This window comes from Passer montanus, unplaced genomic scaffold (genome assembly GCF_014805655.1).
Source record: "Passer montanus isolate IOZ18808 unplaced genomic scaffold, ASM1480565v1 scaffold119, whole genome shotgun sequence".
Taxonomy (NCBI): domain Eukaryota; kingdom Metazoa; phylum Chordata; class Aves; order Passeriformes; family Passeridae; genus Passer; species Passer montanus.
Genome location: NW_024358611.1, coordinates 718,402 through 738,701, shown reverse-complemented (window position 1 = coordinate 738,701; position 20,300 = coordinate 718,402). Strand labels below are relative to the sequence as shown.

General features: G+C 42.9%; 1 protein-coding gene across 2 annotated transcripts in view; it reads right to left on the bottom strand.

Annotated features, from left to right (window-relative positions):
• The window catches only part of MSRA (methionine sulfoxide reductase A), a 232,445-nt gene that overhangs the window by 131,497 nt on the left and 80,648 nt on the right, over window positions 1-20,300 (bottom strand). For both annotated transcript variants that reach the window (XM_039697620.1, XM_039697621.1), the window contains exon 2: window positions 16,711-16,779. In XM_039697620.1, the coding sequence (XP_039553554.1) occupies window positions 16,711-16,779 (69 nt within the window). The remainder of the gene's footprint in view (window positions 1-16,710; window positions 16,780-20,300) is intronic.

Sequence of the window (20,300 nt, the reverse complement as noted above, 5' to 3'; positions counted from 1 at the left end):
GGGGACCTTGGCTTCACTGAGGAAGGTCAGGATGAGACCTTGGTGAGCACCTTGTGTTCCCTCCCCAAAAAACATGGGCAAGTAAGTGGCAAGGATGCTGTGATGGGAACCTGCAGATCTCTGGAGGATCTGTTTGAGAGATTCCAGAGGAATCCACAGAGATGCTCCAAGGGCTGGAGCCCCTCTGCTCTGGAGCCAGGCTGGGACAGCTGTGGGGGTTCACCTGGAGAGGAGAAGGATCCAGGGAGAGCTCAGAGCCCCTTCCAGGGCCTAAAGGGGCTCCAGGAGAGCTGAAGAGGGACTGGGGACAACTCTGCTCTGGAGCCAGGCTGGGACAGCTGTGGGGGTTCACCTGGAGAGGAGAAGGATCCAGGGAGAGCTCAGAGCCCCTTCCAGGAGCCCTTCCAGAGCCTAAAGGGGCTCCAGGAGAGCTGGAGAGGGACTGGGGACAAGGGATGGAGGGACAGGACACAGGGAATGGCTTCCCACTGCCAGAGGGCAGGGATAGATGGGAATTTGGGAAGAAATTGCTTCCTGTAAGGGTGGTGAGACCGTGCACAGGGTGTCCAGAGAAGGTGTGGCTGCCCCTGGATCCCTGGAAGTGTCCAAGGTTGGACAGAGCTTGGAGCACCCTGGGACAGTAGAAGGTGTCCCTGCCCATGGCAGGGGTGGAACTGGATGATCTCTAAGGTCCCTTCCCATCCAAACCATTCTGTGAGCCCATAATCTCCCAGTTTGGATAATCAAATAAAAATGTCCTGAAACCGAGGAGAACCCAGGAGAACATCCAGCATACCCAGCTGACACACAGTGGATGTTCATCTGGCTACGATAATTTTTCTTGACTTTATGTAACTCCATAGCACCAATAACGCCATAGCACCAGCTTCCCAAAAGATTCATTTTTCTTCTCTAGAAGGAAATGCTCCTGTCAGTCCCTTTGGCTCCACTTGGATTGTGGACACAAACCCAAGAGCAAATTGGATCTCAAATCCCTTGGGAAATGAGAGGATACAGCTTTGTTGAACACTTTGATACTGTCTGTGCACTTACACAACTCTTATTAAGGCCTTGAAAATCTAAAATGATCAAAGCCATGTCCTCAAGATAAAAATACAGCATGAAACTACCCCAGGGCCTTTGTTCTGAATTTTTTTAAGGTCTTGTCAAGGATCTGGAAAGAATTCCAGAGTCAGATTGAAAAGCACTCTCATCTTTTGCACAGCACTGAGATACGTAGGGTGCTTTGGAAGCCATCTGGATCCATATAGGATTAATGTTATCAATCAGGATTTAAAACAAAATTGTACCACTGATACCCTCAGGGGTTTAACATCCAACAGCCCCTGAATATCTGAGCAATCACAGAATATTTGAGATCACTGGGAAACAATCAGCTAAGAAATGGTTGGGAGGAATAAGGGGGAAAAAACGGTGAAAGAGAACAAGTTGAGCTGAAAGAAATAAAACTGCTGATGACAGATGGCATTAAGAGGATGATCTTCCTCGATGAGCGTTGGCTCTAATGCTCCAACAGGGTTGATAAATATGTTGAACAGCTTGCCTGGGGCAAGTCAAACAAAGCCCTGGGCAAGAAATTTAAAATGCAGTTTGCCTAACAGAGCAACTAAAGAGGAATTTCTTGGCTCACCGTTTTGCCAAGATCTGTTCTGTTCACACTGCATGAATTCCCAAGGAAACTGTTGGGTTTGCTTCTTTTTTTTTTTTTTCCATAGGAGAAGCAGAAGCCTCATGTTCATTCAAATTAACAAATGCCCAGGAAATTGGTTCCTGCCTGTGGCTGCTGACGTTGGACGCGGGCGTGGGCACGTGTTTGTGTACGGATGGATGTTTGGATAAAAGCTGCACAACAGATTATTGCAAAAGGAAAAGCAGATTATCATCAGAGGGAAGGAATATTTTACTGTCAAGAGAAAAACTGCCATGTTTTCAGCATGGGAAATGTGTCAGAAGGACGACTTTGGAAAAAAACCCTTGAAGACAACAGCACTCAAACTGGGAAAAGCAATGGGGAGATACAGAAAACGACTTCAAAATGTGTTTATCAAACCCATCCTAAAGCATGTTACAAGTTATAAATAATACAAACTCAACAGCATTCAAACAAAGCTGAAGCCAATATCCAGAATGTTAATAAGGCACAAAGCACAGTTGCTCTGAACTTCCCAGGCAGAACACAAGAGGTTTCATATATTCCTATTTCAATGCAATTTTGAACTTAACCAGCAGAGAGCAGGGACAGACCCAAGTCAATGAATCCCAGCACTTCCCAGGGTGGCCATATCCTTTCTCACCCAAAAAAGCAAGAATATTTAAACCATTTTTGTCCTGAAAATCCAGAGAGCTGCTTCCTGGTGACTCCACACAATAAAATTCCACCATCAAAATTCGCTGTTGGAAAACTTACCTCTAATTCCCAGAAACTGGAAGATATAGCCCAGCCAAAAAATAATTTCTGGTGACCTGAAAGGTTCTCATCACACACTGGAAGGAGAATATGGAAAAGCAGCAGAGGCCAAACTTTGTGGCCTTTGAGAGCTGGCCAAGAATGTCCCTGTGCCTGTGACACTTCCCCAAACCTGGCAGAGCCAGGAGAACAATGGTGCACCTCAACTTCCACCCATGAGCAGCACCTGGACCCTCCAGAAGTTCACTGTGGATCTGAATAATCAGAATCTCAATAATCCACTTTTCAGGAAGAGAAGGAGAACTTGTGAGAGTGAAGAAAGCCAAGATCCTTGTCAGTTCTTCCCTCTCTTTTTCCTTAATCTTGGGATACACACTTTGTTTCTAGCCACTGCAAATAATCAAGCCTCATATAATATATTAAATATTATTTAAATACTCCACAACTGAGGTATGAGTGGTACCAAAGCAAAACAAAAAAACATTTTTGGAAAAATACCAAAGGATCCCAGTTACAGGTCTTGGTTAAAAATCTCTTTTTCATGCCTTTCCTGTGACTTTCAAAGGTTGGACTCAATGATCTCAGAGGTCTTTTCCAATCTTATTAATTCTCTGATTTTGTGTCTGTTGACTAAGACAAACACCACTTGATAAAATTCTGTATTTTCAAACTTTTTCCTTCCCCTATCTTGCTTGGTTTGTATTCTTCGGGAAAACTTGGGATGAGTCAAGGGAATGGTCATGGCCCCAAGGTTGCCAGAGCTCCAGGAGTGGTTGGATAAGGCTCCCAGGCACAGGGAGGGATTGTTGGGGTGTCCTGTACCGGGTCATGGGTTCAGTCAGTGATCCTGGTGGGTCTCTTCCAACTCAGGATATTTCATGATTCTCTGAAGACCAAGCGTGAGAGAATAGGAATCAGAAATGTCTAACAATAAATACAGAATTCATCGAAAAAAACAGTTCAATGTCTTACTCCTGAAGGTTTCCATCCTAAAAAAAAATTTATTTGGTCTTTGATTATGGAAACATCACAGATCCCAGAATGGTTTGGGTTGGAAAGGACCTTAAAGCTGATCTCATTCCACTCTCCTTCCACTAGACCAGGTCAAGGTCCTGTCTAGTCCACAGATTAGATCAAATTTCATTCATGAAAATTAACTAAAATCTGTCTACTTGGCTTTGTATAAATCATCAATCCAATTATATTTAGACAGGTAGAGCATTGGGAAAAATGAGAAGAGCAGGAGGCTTTGGGAATTCAAGGCTGAACTCAGACTCTAAAAGGTTTTCTCTGTGAAAATTTCCATCATTAGTGGTGTTGCTATTTTCAAACCCACAGCACATAAAGCCTTTGTCACACAATTGAATTTCACTGTGCTGGGTTCTGGGTACAAACGCAGAACAAAAGAGCAACATCCCCAAAAGTTGACTTTTTCTATTTACAGGGTCATTCATATTCCTACATTCCATAAACATCAAAGAGAACTGTCACAAACTGTAAAATTCAGGAAGGGGAAACCAATAAACACCTGTTTCCTTTCATGTTTGGGGATTTGGGAATGCAGCAGATTGAATGTTTGTGGCTGGGATCAACAGGCAGCATTTTCCATGAACAGCTGACTGACATCCAAAGCAATATTGCACCGCAAATGGATCTGACCCGCAGGAAAGAAGAGCTATTCACAAAGCAGGAACAATCAGTCCTTGAGTGCAAACTGTTGGGATTGAAATTGCTTCTGTTTCATGTCTAATCCATTAAAGAGTCATCTTGAGGAGTCCTGTAGACACCTGATTGGTGCCTTGGCCACAATATGAGATGCCTGAAGTGTCCCAAGGACACAGGAAAAAATGTCAAAGTTTATGGTCAAAAATCTGATTCCTTGAATTATTTATTTACTCCTTCTAATTTCTCTTACCAAATAAATTGTTGGAGTAATGAAAATGTCATGAATAAAAGCATCAGAATTTCTTAGCACAGCCCTGAATTGTCCAAAAATTGAATCAAAATTTATCATGGAATGGTTTGGGTTGGAAGGGACCTTAAAGATCACCCAGTCCCACCCCCTGCCATGGGCAGGGACACCTCCCACTGTCCCAGGCTGCTCCAAGCCCCATCCAACCTGGCCCTGGACACTTCCAGGGATTCAGGGTCAGCCACAGCTTCTCTGGGCACCCTGTGCCAGGGCCTCCCCACCCTCACAGGGAAGGATTCTTTGCTAATATCCAATTTAAATCTGTTCCCTGTCAGTTTGGAGCCATTCCCTCCAGGTCTTATTCCAGACTTATTCCTCTCCAGCTCTCTTTCAGGTTCCCTTTGGGTACTGGGAGGCAAGTAGGTCACCTAAAGCATCTCTTCTCCAGGCTGAACAGTCTGAGTCCTCTTCGCCTTTCCTCACAGCAGAGCTGCTCCATCCCTCTGCTCATCCTGGTGTCTCCTCTGGACTCTCTCCAGCAGCTCCACATCCCTCTGATGTTGGAGCCCAGGGCTGGATGCAGCTCTGCAGGTGGGGTCTCACCTGAGGGGGACAGAGGGGCAGAATCCCCCCCTCCCCTGCTTCCCACTGAGGTGTCGGGGCTGGGTCATGTCCAGATCTCATCCAGGTCCCCCAAGTCCTTCTCCAGGCCTGTTCCATCCCTTCACCCCCAGCCTGGATTGATCCCAAGAGCTGCCCTAGTCCAGGTGCAGCACCTTAATCTGAATGAGCACAGCAAAAAGCCACAGATTCAGTCACTAATCATGCCTCAACCTGGCCAACCCCTCTGCTCTTTCAAGAACAGATCAGTTTCTTAATATATTATGTTTCCAAAGTCTGTTAGGGATAAAAAGAACCTCTGCTACAATAATGTGGTGAAGAGATTGAGATAGAGCTACACGGTCCTATCATCAAGCTGATTATTTGCTTCATTGCAAAGCATCACATCTTTAGTTCAGCCATTGATTTGAGGCTTTCAAATCATTTTGTGATCTTCCTTCACTCCGAGCATTCCAGCGCTTGGCAGAGATTCATTTTAGATCATCCCCGGTCATTTGCCACACTTTAGTGCTCCACTACTCAAGTAGAACTTGATATACCCAGAAAATAAGAGATGTCATCAGGGCTGTGTAATCCATTTCATATAAATCCATCTCTGCAATAACACCGAAGCCTTATCCTTGTCTTGTGAAAATCTCTCTAATCTCCCAAGCCGCCTTGGGGAGCTGGAGATAGAGAGAAGCAAAACAAAATATATTCTACTCTTATAAAAGCAAAGAGCCACGTTTTGTTACCAGCAAAATAGGAATCACTTCTAGGGCCTAGAATAATAACTTGTTTACAAGGTTTGTTTACTGCAAGGAATAGAAAAATTGACTTTTCTTTCCTTTTTTTTTTTTTCCGATGACTATTGCTGAGTTAAATGAACTGCCATAGCCACATTCAGCAAAAGTAATCTCATATTCCTTATTATATTTGTAGCCTTAGATTTCAAACAACAACAGAAAGCTGTAGGCACCCTGACAATTATTTAAACCTACAATCTATAATTGCTCAGGAGCAAAAAAATAATTACATTCATATAACAAGCAATTCAACAAGCAGCCCTTTCGTCCTCCTTTTCCTTTAACCCTTTTCCAAGCCAATAAATGCCTTCCAAGAGCACCTAGATCATTCAAATGTATCTATTTTGAACCATAGATGTCCTTAATGAAAATATGGAAGTTCCAAAAGTTATTTTCTCATCTGTTGCAAGGCAATGCAATGATGGTGAGTTCTTACTTGCAAAAGAGAATAACTCTTCCTACCCATCTCCAAAAAAAAAAAAAAACCCAAAAGATAATTACTCAAGAAAATACCAGAGTAGATTGTTAGAGAAGAACTAATTTATATCCAGAGGGGCAGACAGAGGCCAAATATTAATGTGGTTAGTCATTTACCCATCGTGCAGCACAATCATTCCCAGGAAACCTGGACTGGCAGCGTTGGAAATAGAGAACTATAAAAAACTCTGAGGCACAGTGGCACCAATGGCTCGGCAAAGGAATTGCCATCACTCACAGCAAAGTCCATGACCTGCAGCTCTCCAGATCCATGGCTCCCTTAGACATCCCAAAAAAACCACCCTGTGGTCAGCAGGAGACTGAGCTGAAGGGCTGTGGCAGTCCTGCTGCAATAAACAGCCCCTCTAACCCTGAGCTGGATTTTGGGGAGCCTCTGCCACAGATCCTTGTGGGAATGTGTTTGGGTAAATGCACAGTCATGGGGAAAGAGCTGTGGTGCCCCAGGGTGGGAGAAGTGAGAGGTCATTCCATGCTCTGCACCCAGCCCACCTGAGCCCAAGCACATCTCCCAAATCCACGCCAAGCCACAGACACACCCACAATGAGTTGTTGTCTCATTTACAGCATCATTGTACAATCTGCCACTTCATCTCTTGAGGAATTTTGGGGATTTTTATGGACATGGCAGGTCAGGGATGATTATTGGAATGTTTTATCAAGTTTGTAGAATTTGTCCAGCGGAAAAAGATTCACAAATATCTTTAAATCATTATTGCCCGTGACTAATCACAGAATGAAAGGATGGGTTTGGGTTGGAAGGGACCTTAAAGATCATCCAGACCCAGCCCTTGCCATGGGCAGGGACACCTTCCACTAGTTCAGGTTGATCCAAGCCCCATCCAACCCTGGATCCAAGGGATCCAGGGGCAGCCACAGCTTCTCTGGGCACCCTGTGCCAGGGCCTCACCACCCTCACAGCCAGCAATTCCTTCCCAATATCCCATCTTAATCTACCCACTAGAAGTGGGAAGCCACTGGCCCATGTCCTGTCCCTCCATCCCTTGTCCCAAGTCCCTCTCCAGCTCTGCTGGAGCCTCTTTAGGCCCTGGAAGGGGCTCTGAGCTCTCCCTGGATCCTTCTTTTTCCAGGATCCCCAAGATGAATTACTCCCAGATTCACACAGAGGTCTCCAGCAAACTACACAGTGGTGTGAAGAGGGACCTTGTGAGTGACCAAAAATCCTTCTACATCTAAAAAACATGCCCAGATCTTTAATGCAGTAAAATGATCTTGGGTTTATTGGTGTCCAGAAAGCAAAGCAAATTAAAATCTCTTTATCCACCCCAGGCACAAACCCCATCCCATTTGGTGAGTCTCAGTGCCACCACTCTAACACTTAAACCCCTGCACTTGTCCTCTCTTGGCTTGTCAGGAAAATTCCACAGAGTCACCCAAGTGAATCCCATCCTGTGTGCAGCTGGATATTGGAGTCAGGGATTGTCTGGAGTCTTGGGATGTCCTGACTGGTGTAAATTCAGAGACTGAGGGTGCATGAGGGACAGACGCAGTGACAACAACATTCCTGACCATACTTTCCATCCCAGAAAAATCAAAAAAAGCTGGATGACCAATATCCAAACGAGGTTCAATGTCACCCCTCTGGACAACAGGAGGACTCCCTGCCCTCTCTCCATCCCTGTCTGTAGATGCCATCTCTAATTCCAAACACATTCCAGCATTCCACCCCAGCTCCATCCCCTCGACTCGAGCACGTGTCTGCTTCTGCATAATTCATGACATGACTCTCAATAATTTTCAGTCAAGGTTCAAGCAGGAATATGTCACACCAGGATTAGATTATTTATGAGCATAATGTTGGATTTAAGCCAATGACACACCAATAAATTTTATCTCCAAGCCTGACATATCTCATGCTGTTTTCCCTGGCTCACAAACAAATAACTACGCCTGTCTCAGAATTACTCACATTCAACTTAAATCAGTTTTTTTTTTTTTTTTTTTTTTTTTTTTTTTTTTTGTGGTTAGCTCTTATCTTGCTTGAAAAACTGATCATGTTATCATGTTTGTTCATTCTTCCAGAGGCTGAAGTGTGGTTTTGCCTTCATTTCCCAAGTGTGTCCTGCACAGGGAACAAAGTCAGGTGTTCCAGAAGAAAAATCTGGAATAAGATGCTGTTTGAGCCTCTTAAAGGATGGAGTTTTTACTCTTTTCTAAAGCCAAAAGACTTATCTCACTCAGGAAAAGCAGAGCCTGTACCAGCCAGCATTAATTCCATTGAAAATAATCTAATATGAGCAAACCCAAAATAAAAGAATAAATAGTGTTTAATACATATATATGTTTAATACATAAATACACGTTATATATAAATGTTTATTAATATTAATATTGTTACATAAATATGTACTGGGAGGGACATAAAGGATTCTCTGAGCAATTCTAGGAGAAATTCTTCCCATCCAACCTGATGCAAACTTGGAACAACTGCACTTAAATCTCCATTATTTGTGTTCACATGTGACAAGAGGTGCCCAAGCTCCCATGACAGTCACTGAAGATCCAGTTCCAATGGAATGAGATGACCTTTAAGGTCCCTTCCAACCCAAACTATTCTGAAATTCTGGAATTCTATTCCAATTGAGCCCTCCACATTTCAGGAGTATTTCTGAGCCTGTATTTTAAAAGTTGGTGAAGGTTTTTGTATCTTTGATCTATCCAATGATATATTTTTTCAATAACTTCATCAGATGAGAAAAACTCCTGAAAATCAGGAAAATCACTCTAAATTGTCCCAAACTCAATAACCCCCGAGTAAGTAATCCATATTTTTTAATTTAGAACCCTCTTTTCTCAGTCTCACATGCCCAGATCTAAAATTTCCAGGCTGTGCCAGCAGCCTTGTGAAGATAAATCTATTAGGATCTGCTGACAACACTTTGTGAATGTCACAATATATCTAAAATTATCAAAACAGCACAATTTTCCCCCTCCAAAAACCCTCCTATATAATATTTTTCGTGGCTGAACAGAATAAATCATCAGCACTCTGTGGGTTTTTTTTATTCCATGTCACCACTCTCTGTGCTTTATTAGCAGGAATCCAAGGACAAATTCCATGGTAAATGTGCCCATCCCAGCACATAAACAAACACACATACAAATATATCTCCTGCAAAGCAGCATCAATCTGATCAGGGCAGCCTCCAGTCATTAACAGGATAATTTACTCCTATTTCCAAGTTAAACCAACTCAGAATGATGCCAAGCATATGTTCCTCCTGCTCATTGATATACTCCTATTTATCACAGGCAAGGAATTACTTCTCTGCAAGGCTTTTGCGATTGCTCAGGGTGCTCGTGCTGCCTTTTTTGCATGGGAGATAAAACAACAAATTATTTTTTAAAAAAATTAAAACCCTAAATAAATAAAATATTACTGAATTTTAAAAGTTAATATTTAGATAAATAAGAAAATAATTATTTCCATCAAGACAATTCCTGCTGTTGAAGATCACTGAGCCCTATCCCAGAAGTCATGGAAATTAAATGTGTCTCTTCTACTCTTTTCTGTGGCAATACCCCCAAAACGTAATTAAAAGGTTGTTTTAAGGTGAATGATGCTGATTAAAAAGCTGCAGTCTGACTTTTAAAACCCCCAGATCTTCCCTAATGTGCAATAGCCACTCCAAGCAGAAATCCACACAAAGCTGAATTCTTCATTACCTCAAGAAACCTAAATTAACATAAAAAAACTCCCTGATGGAGGAGCGCAGAGATTGTGTTTGAAGGCCACATTACTTTAGTTTTCTGAAGGAAAAAGAGATGTGGCTCCTTTGAAAGCAAAGGATGTTTTGAAGGGTTGTGTTCATCAAGGACATCTTTCACTTTGTGTTAGGGATATTTTATTGTCCCTTATTACTGTTTATAAATGTCAGGAAATGTCTTTGGTGAGGACTAAGCAGAGCTGTAGCATTTTGTTTTTATCAGGGTCTCCTTGCCCAGTGCTTTGCCCATTTACATTCTCACAAAGCTGATGCACAATTCCATCAAATCAGAGCAGCATCATTTAAAGCACAATGGATATTCCACAGGACAAGAGAAACTGAGCATTGAGATTTTTATTTCAAAAGGTCCCAGAGTTATGATTTTTCTGCGTTTATCACGTTATTTTACAACAGGTTTAGGGGTAAATTTTCAGTTCAGGGTTTTCTGCTTAGGCTTTAAAATCTAAACAGAGAATATTCCCTGGGAGTAACTTCAAAAAATAACACCTAGAAGTTTGAAATCCAGAAATCCAGAGCATCTCACATCAGGCAAGGTTGTGAGGAACAAGATGATCTGAGCAGAAGGATTTGGGGATGGTGGTGAAGGAAAAGCTGGACACACCCTGGCCAGGAGTGCTTGGAGCCCAGAGCCCCCCATGTCCTGGGCTGATCCCCAGAGTGGGCAGCAGGGGAGGGGGATTCTGCCCCTCTGCCCTGCTCAGGTGAGACCCCACCTGCAGAGCTGCCTCCAGCCCTGGAGTCCAGCATCAAGAGGATGTGGAGCTGCTGGAACAAGTCCAGAGGAATCCACAGAGATGCTCCAAGGGCTGGAGCCCCTCTGCTCTGGAGCCAGGCTGGCAGAGCTGGGGGTGTTCACCTGGAGAAGAGAAGGATCCAGGGAGAGCTCAGAGCCCCTTCCAGAGCCTAAAGGGGCTCCAGGAGAGCTGGAGAGGGACTGGGGACAAGGGATGGGGGGACAGGACAAGGGGGAATGACTTCCCACTGCCAGAGGGCAGGGATGGATGGGAATTTGGGAAGGAATTCCTGGCTGTGAGGGTGGGGAGACCCTTAGAAGCTGTGGCTGCCCCTGGATCCCTGGAAGTGTCCAAGGCCAGGCTGGGCAGGGCTTGGAGCAATCTGGGATAGTGGAAATTGTCCCTGGCCATGGCAGAGGGTGGGACTGGATGATTTTTAATGTCCCTTCCCACCCAAACCATTCCATGTTTAGACAATGGCTGCAGTAATGATGAACCAGGGGCACACAGCAGAGGCTGGGAACGGGCTGAGTTTCAGACCTCTCAAAGAGGCAACCAAAAGACAAAATCAGTGTCTGGAAGAGGGCAAAATGGAAAATGGGAACTACGGGTAAATTTCTTTAATAAACACACTGGAAAGGTAAGAATGGGTCCACAATTTGGTTTAGGGACAGAGCAGCCTCCCTTTAGGCCATTCCCCTTTGTTATGCCCTGAATTCCCAGGCTTTTTCTCTCATTCCAGAGCTGCAGAAATGCTGTGTCCATTTCCCCATCACTATAAAACAGGAAAACAACAGGACAGCATTAATTCCTGAAAACAGGACAGCATTAATGCCTCAGAACTCCACAAAGCCAGACAATTAATACACTTCCTTCTCTTTTCCACATGCTGAAAGAGAATTAACACGAGGGACATGAACCCCTTCTGCAGTACATTCCCTCTGGTTCTCAATTCTTCCACAACGTGATTCTTGCACCATGTGATGATATTGCTGTGGATGTTTCTCCTCCATTTGGGTCAGAGCAAACACGCCTGTTTCAACATCATCAAGTCTTACATTTTCTTCAGATAGAGATAAAACATCTTCTGATGTGTAGCATTGTTTTAAGTTTTCTTCTTTTTCTTTGAGAAAAATTGCTTGTTCTATTTTTACTGTCTAAAAAAAAAAGAGAGAATAAAAAAAGAAACAAGAAAAAAAAAAAAAGGTGTTTCTCTTGAGGGCCAAACTTTGTTCGCTGTGATTTTCTTTTCCTGGTGAAAAATAGTCATTGAAAACTCAGCTGGACCAAAAGGCTGGTCCTCCTCTGACACAGCCACCAGCAGCTGTTCCAGGGGGACAAAAAGAAACCCTGTATGGATTTTTATGTTCTTGAATCTATCATCCCACTTTCAAGGGAAATAATTTTCTTCTAGTTGAGAAGTTGCCCTAATGAGGTCTTTATCCACAGAAAGAGAATGGTTTGGGTTGGAGGGACATTAAAGCTCATCCTGTTCCACTCCCTGTCATGGGCAGGGATAAATTCCACTCTCCCGGCTTGCTCCAAGCCCCGTCGGACCTTTATGAGAAGGAGCTGAAGCCCCCAAGAGCAGGATGTCTTGGAGGAGCTCAGTTTTCCAAGAGCCCCAAGGAGCAGCTGAGACCTCACTGGACAATCCTGGTGGACCATGGTTGAATTTTTAAATAACCTTTGGAAGCATGGGGATGCAGTTGTGGCAGGACACAATAACTCAGTGAAAAACACAACAACAACACAGCTCCATGGAATTGCTGGAATGTGCTGCTGTCTAATAAGTGCAGAGCAGAAGGTGACCAGGCCTGGATCCGTCTGCCAGCTCTGAAATATCCATAATTAGACCTTATCAGTTCCTTAACATCCTATTTCTGCCTGCACTTTGTTTACATCACGAAACCAATTATCCCATTACGAGCCAGTCTATGTCAAGCAAATACAGCTCAATGTGCTCCTGCATTTTAAAAGTGTTGTAATCACAAATCTGATCTATTGCCAGATTTCACTGGAGGTAAATAAGAGCCCTTCTATGCACACACCACATGCACAATCCTTCCTCTTGGAGAAATCAGGTGACATAGAAATCTTAGGGAATACAGAGGTGCTCTGGGATAAACTGGAGTCTTGCAGCAGCAGCTGATAAGAAAAAGGAGGGCTTAAAATTCAACAGAAACCTGATCAGAAACATCTTTGAGCATAATTTACCTGCCCATGGCAGGGGGTTGCAATGAGGTTTTTAAGGTCCCTTCCAGCCCAAACCATTCCATGATGTTATGATAATGCAGAAGTGCATTTAAATGTGTTTAAAATATGTAGTGGTGCTGAGGAAAAGACTAATTTCTTTAAGTCATTAATGTTCTGCAGCTTTTAGGCATTTGGGGGTTTTTTATCCCTGGTAAATAAGCTGAATTTAGACCTTAAACTGCTTATTTTCAAAATATTATCACCCCCCTTATATATATATATATATTTGGATTTTGAGTTTTGATTAGGTTTGGGCTCAAAATCAGTCTCTTAAGACAAAGTACTTGAATATATCTATGGCCATAAAACTTCCAAGGAAACTTTCTGGACAGGCATTCATTGAAGGGCTTCTACTTTATCACTCACAACACAAACATGTAACATCAAGTTTCACTTGTTCCATGGAAACACAGAACCCCAGAATGGTTTGGGTTGGAAAGGACCTTGAGGACCACCCAGTTCCAACTCCTGCCACTGTCCCATGTAGCTCCAAGCCCCATCCACCCTGGTCTTGAACATTTCCAGGGGTGGGGAGTCCACAACTTCTCTGGGCAGCAGTTAAGGAATTTGGGAATAGGCTCCAGGGAATTTTTGACACAGCATTCCAGTGTCTCCAGTCAGGCTGTGCCTGTGCACATCGTGTTCTCTTAGTGTTTTAATCTTAGCTGGGAGCTGGATTATGAGGTCACAGGATGGGGAACATTAAAAGATTTCCATTAAAGAATCACCCTCACCTCGAAATGTGGCTTTTTTTTCCCCACTGTAGGAACAAGGACACATTTCTTTATCCTAATGAACAATAGGTGCACCTCCAGCAGCTGGGTGATGCTGAACAGACAACAGGAGAGTCTCAAGATAATTTAAATAATCCTTTGAAATCCGTGAGGTTCTGCTATAGATGGGAAAGCTGCAGGAACAATGCCCTGAGTACATTCACCCTGTCCCTTGATCCAAACAAGCAGCCACACCATCAAATGAATAATGCACCATTAGGAAGAGCATCTTGAGGATGTTTTGCAGGAGAGGGAGCTGTGGAATAAAATCCAGCTGCGTTTTGCAGCAGGTGGAAGGCTCAGTGTTTACAACCCTGCATTATATTTTATTCTGCTGCTTTATTGGTGCATCTAAAACTATCCAAGCCAGGGGAAAATTCACTGCAAATTGGCTGTCTCTACACAACCAACTTTTGGGTTTTACAGATCTTTTTAAGCAATCACAGAACAGGTCAGGTTGGAAAGGAGCACAGTGGGGTCAGCAGGTCCAACTCCCTGCTCCAGCAGGGTCATCCCAGAGCACAGGACACAGGATGGTGTCCAGATGGGTCTGGAATAACCCCAGTGAGGAGGACTGGAATAATCCCAGTGAAGGAGACTGGAGTAACCCCAGTGAGGGTCATTCCACACCCGCTCTAGGCAGGAAGAAGGATCTTTTCTAACTACTGCTCTTCCCTGTGAATCACAAGGATTAAAGGATCTTTCTGGAAGAGGGGTGTCAAAATCCTCTCTTGGTGAGGTGGAGTCAGAAATTCCACTGGCTCAGGCTCTCTCCTGAACTTACAGAGTCCCAAAATGCAAAGAACTTGCTGTTAACAGGATCACATGTGGATAGGATGAGTAATACTCCCAGGAGAGGAATTCCTAATTGATAATTTTCTTCTTCTAGGCCCTGTTTTAGAATCAGAGGATCCTGGAATGGTTTCATTTGGAAGAGACCTTAAAGCTCATCCAGTTCCATGGGCAGGGAAACCTTCCACTACTCCAGGTTGCTCCAAGCCCCATCCAACCTGGCCTTTTATTCCCATTCACACGGGTTGGAGGGAGGAAAATGAACTGCAGCTCCCTTTTCCCATCCCAAACCCTCAGACTGGGATGCCAGCACCAACAAATGCCAGGGATTATCACCAGAGTCGTGTTTGTGCACTATTCCAGTGCAGATCTAATAGCAAAAATCAGGATGTGGAGGTTTTCTGTTCCTTCACAGCACAGATGGCACCAGCCTGAGCTTTCACCACTTAAGCCCAACACTTGCAATCACAGCCTAGTGGAAAATCTAGGGCAATTGAAAAACAATGGAAGTTCCCAGGCTTGATAGGAATGTTACAGAGTTCCCCAGGAATGCTTCAAAGTGTGCTGTTTAATAAGATTTTGCACTTTTCCAACTAAATTCTCGTGCTTTCTGTGATTTTTCACAAATTATGTACAACAATAGAACCAACACCCATCACAAACACTGAAAATCTGATCTGACTGTGACACAGAAAATTTTAAAAAACCCAAAAGGAATTTTTTTTTTTAAATATCTAAACAGCACAGACTGCGTCAATATCAGACTGTACCAGAACTCTCTGACCCTTTCTGCTGTAAAGAAATTCAAAGAAGAATCTCTAAATCCATCTCAGCTTTGGAGCTTAAAAGGTTAACATCATTTCCCTATTGCTCCAAAAGAAAATTATGAAACAATCACTCATTCCACCACTCCAATCATTTGTTTATGTTCCCAAAATCCACAGAGAAGGAGACACTGACAGAAAGGCAACACTAGATTGGAGGAACTCTGAAGAGAACTTGAATAAATCATGTTGGAAACTGAAGGGTGACACCCACAAACCATTTCTCCTCTTCATCCATGAAACCACACCAACATTAATTCCGCAGGAAAGATGACACTCACCAAGATTTTTTGCCATCATCAATCTAAAAGATCATTTTTGGAATATTAAATTAATGTGTATCAAGGAGTGATTTAATATTTACTTCAGCATTACAGACAGAGAAACATTTAATAGAATATAATACATTTCCTAAGGCACTTTGGACCATCCTGCACATGTTAGTAGAGAAATATATCCTTTGTAAACAACTCAAAACACCATTAGGATATTTTTTGTTGTATCAAAACACCAATAGGATATTTTTCATTCTCTGTAGCAATAAATTTTAATAATAATTGCCATAGAAATCCACTTTTTTCTTCCTAATAAATCCCAAAGTCTTGCCTTAAGGCACATCATCACATCCCAAAAAGAGAGCTCTGACAATTTGGGTAAAGTCTATATCTTGGTTGGAAAAGGGTGATTTTGATCCATTTTAGAATATTTATTACTTCCAGTAGTAATTAATTTCTCTGGAGAAACACCTTTTCAAGTCTTCAAAATGGGCTCAAAGAATGACATTTTCATAGAAAAGAGACAGATATAGAGAAATTAAACTTATTCTCTTTTCCAGCTGGCCCCTTCTCCAGCCCTGATGGCTCCCAACAGGAATTTCACAGGACTATTCACAAGGTCAGGTAGAACCCAGCAGGTTTGGTTTGGGGCATGTAAATGGTAACAACCCTCCAAATCCAGGAGATCCCAAACAGCTGGAGCTCCTTGCATGGTTTAAAGTGTGGAGAATCATGGATCATCTTCAGAATTTTGTTTAAATTAATGAATGATCTTAGACAAATTATCATACATTAAAAAGCTATTATTTTGGAATTTTTACGGAACAAAATACAGCATTTACATTTTCTGTTTGTATAACTAAGAAAATATATTTTTAGTGTATTTCTTTATATGCAAATGACATATAAAGGACATCTCCAAAATGCCCAGTGGCTTTAGCTGGTGTCAGTGATTTGAAAATGGCAGGAGCAGCCCAGGTTCTGAAACTCAAAGAAGTCAGGCTGAAATTAAGAAATCTGGAATGCACCAGAGTTTTGAGCTTTTATTTTCAAACTGATGCCTTACCAAACAGAGCCATCTGTGTTCCCTCTGGGAAAGGTTCAACCATTCTGTTCCCATTGACATGATGTTTATCTAGAAAGGAAAAAAAAAAAAAAAGTTAAAATGTGATAGAGTATTTGCTTTGCATAAAATCAATTGTTTATTTCTTGCAGATCCATTGAGACCTGAACAATTCCTATGGGCAGGGACATTTTCCACCATCCCAGGTTGATCCAAGCCCTGTCCAACCTGGCACTGGACACATCCAGGGATCATGGGGCAGCCACAGCTGCTCTGGGAACCCTGTGCCAGGGCCTCACCACCATCACAAGGAACAATTCCTTCCCAATATCCCATACAACCCTGCCTTCTTATAGTTCAAAACCTTTTCAGTGCCATCCCCACATTCATTTTTTGCTCCTAAGGTACATTTTATACAACAGTGGCAAGAAATGAAACTGCCTGAATGCAAAATACAACTTTCCGTTCACAAAATATTTCCCAGTGAGAAAATCAAGACGTTTTCTCAATGCATGAATTATTTTAATTCCTTTAGTCCTCGTGCTGGTGAGGAATAAAGCAGGTCAGATAAGGAATGTGGGCTCACTTGTGAATTCTCTGGAAACAATATTTCTCATTAGCAGGGAGGCACATTCCTAATCCCAGCTGGCATCCAACATTTACCAACAGCCAGTGAGAAGGGAAAATCAGGGTTATCTGCAAGTGGAGCAAGAGGTGCCACGAGTCAATTGGTGACATTTAGGAAAATTGATTGTCCTGTGCCTCAAGAGAGAGGCTTTGGGAAGGAAATTGTTGGGAAGCTCCAGAGTGGGAGTAACACGACCAAGGTTTCAACCTCGTTAGTTGTAGCTGGTATTCCCAACATGATCTACAGCCACGGGAGAGGAGTGAACAGTCAGAAAAATTACAGAACATCTTGTAAGATCAAATAAACTAACCCTGCCCTCGCCCTGATAGCTGCCTTCATTTACAGAGCGAGTGACATCCATGATGTATGAAGCAGTTATCATTTCAAATGGCCAGGCTTTCAATATATTAAAATTAAAATTAAACTTTCAGAGGTGAGACGGGCTTGAATGAAAGTAATATTTTCAGAGTTCCCAAGTTGTCTCCCAATGTCTTCATACTTTAATTTCTAAGATCTCAGCCAGATAAAATGATTCATTTTCTTGTCATTCATACTTTGGCTCACTATTTTTTCCAGTATTTCCTGCACAGATGCATTAAATAGTAAAAAATAAACCAAAAAAAAGCCCAAATTTAAAAGGACCTTAACAAAATACACATTCAACTTTAGGAAGAAAGTAACAATACCTAAATAGCAATGTATAAGTAACAACAACTCTCCCCAAGCAGAAGTAAAGAATGTCCCAGTTTGGGGCTTTTTACTGAAATATTTTCCATATGAAAATATTTTATTTCTCACCTACAAATTGGATTGACTAACTCCAGAAAATCAGGAATAGTTTGGCCCCATGGAATTGGGGAAAAAAACCAGGACTATCCCTGCAGCTTGCCAACAGAAAGAATAAATTACTTTTCCAAGCTCATTGTCATTCCAGAGACAAGGGATTGCAGTAAGTAGGATAAAACCTGGTGTTACAGAGCCACGGAGAGATTTCCAATGAGCACTGGACTGGCTGTGAGTTCACTGCAGCACCCTGGGGCTGAAAATAGCATATTCCACCCAACACCTGTCAATTTATGGAGTTAATCCATTAATGGGTGCAGAAAAGCTGAATTAGAAGGACATGGATCATCAAATCCCAGAACAGTTTGGTTGGAAGGGATCTTAAAGTTCATCCAGTCCCACCTCCTGCCATGGGCAGGGATACCTTCCACTATCCCAGGCTGCTCCAAGCCCTATCCAAGCTGGCGTGTAACTTCCAAGGAAGTTCCTATATCACATTTTTTTTAATCTTCTTGATCCTCAGGGTTCCCAAGCAAAGTTAAGGAATAGATTCTTACTTTTATTTCATTGATATTCACGCAGCCCAAATTTTCATAAACGTAATTCATGAGCAACAGTCTCTCAAAATTTCCAAATGCTGCTTCATCACCAACTGCCAAAACTCTAAATTTTCCAAACTAAGCCTGAGAGATTCCTGTGACACACTTTGCTCCCTGCTGAACAGAACCAGTAGGAGCTGAAAGCAACACAGATCCTGGAGGACTTGACATTCAATTTCAGCTTCAGGCAAAGTCTGTCTCAGACAGGTGCAGTGTCTGCCCCGTGCTCCTTAGAATCTCTTGATTTTAACAGAAATAATCCTTCACAGATCAAAAATACATAGAAAGATAATCAAAAGTTGATAAACAGATCCTCAATATTTCTTAGGCATTGCTCAGTTTTTGCACCTGTCACTGGATAGTTTCTAACGTGGTCCCACAACAGCCCTTGGCTACAGTCACTGACTGCAGGTGAACTTCTGTCCACACATGGATCATCACAGAATCATGGAATGGTTTGGGAAGGAACCTTAAAGACCATCTAACCATCTAAAAATTCCAACCCCCTGCCATGGGCAGGGACACCTTCCACTATCCCAGGCTGCTCCAAACCCCATCCAGCCTGGCCTTGGACACTTCCAAGGACCCAGGAGCAGCCATAGCTGCTTTGGGCACCCTGTGCCAGGGCATCCCCATCCTCACAGCCAAGAATTCCTTCCCAATCTCCCATCCATCACTGCCCTCTGGCAGTGGGAAGCCATTCCCTGTGTCCTGTCCCTCCATCCCTTGTCCCAAGTCCCTCTCCAGCTCTCCTGGAGCCCCTTTAGGCTCTGGAAGGGGCTCTGTGCTCTCCCTGGATCCTTCTCCTCTCCAGGGGAACCCCCCCAGCTCTCCCAGCCTGGCTCCAGAGCAGAGGGGCTCCAGCCCTTGGAGTATCTCTGTGAATTCCTCTGGACTTGTTCCAGCAGCTCCACGTCCTCCTGCTGTTGGAACAGGGCTGGATGCAGCTCTGCAGGTGGGACCTCATGAGGCCAAGTAGAACCATCTCCCTCCCTGCTGCCCTCACCATGAGTCTGTACCTCTAAACCACTCAAACAGACAAGTTCTTATCTACAAACTATCCAAGAGTTAATTAGCCCAGCTGAAATCATGTTTGATCCTATCCCAACTATTTATCAGCATGGACAATCGCGTTCCAATGCCCAGACCTGTACTCTGGCACATTTTAATTTGTTAGGATATGTTTTATTTATCTTCCTTGTTCCATGGATTGATGGTATCACACCCACAATAGATAAATTTAACAATGAAATATGTTCAAATGGGGAAGTTCTGTAAAAAATATTTCCTTTTAAACTAGCCTGACATAGGTTCCAAACAGATTTGGAACCCATCTTTAAATTTCCAAGCCCAGGGAAATTTAAAGAACTTGGGGTTAAGGTACCCCCAGTCATTTAATGAACATCATGTCTCTTTTTGTGGACCCAAATAAAGATGCTTAAAAAAGGTTTGGCTTTCAGAGAATGCTGATCCAGCAGTGAATAAAAATCAGGAATTTTCTGGTCTCAAAATATTCAATCTCTAGCAATCACAGCAAAGATTTGAGAACATTTAAATTCTATTAACAAGAGATTCATATGTTC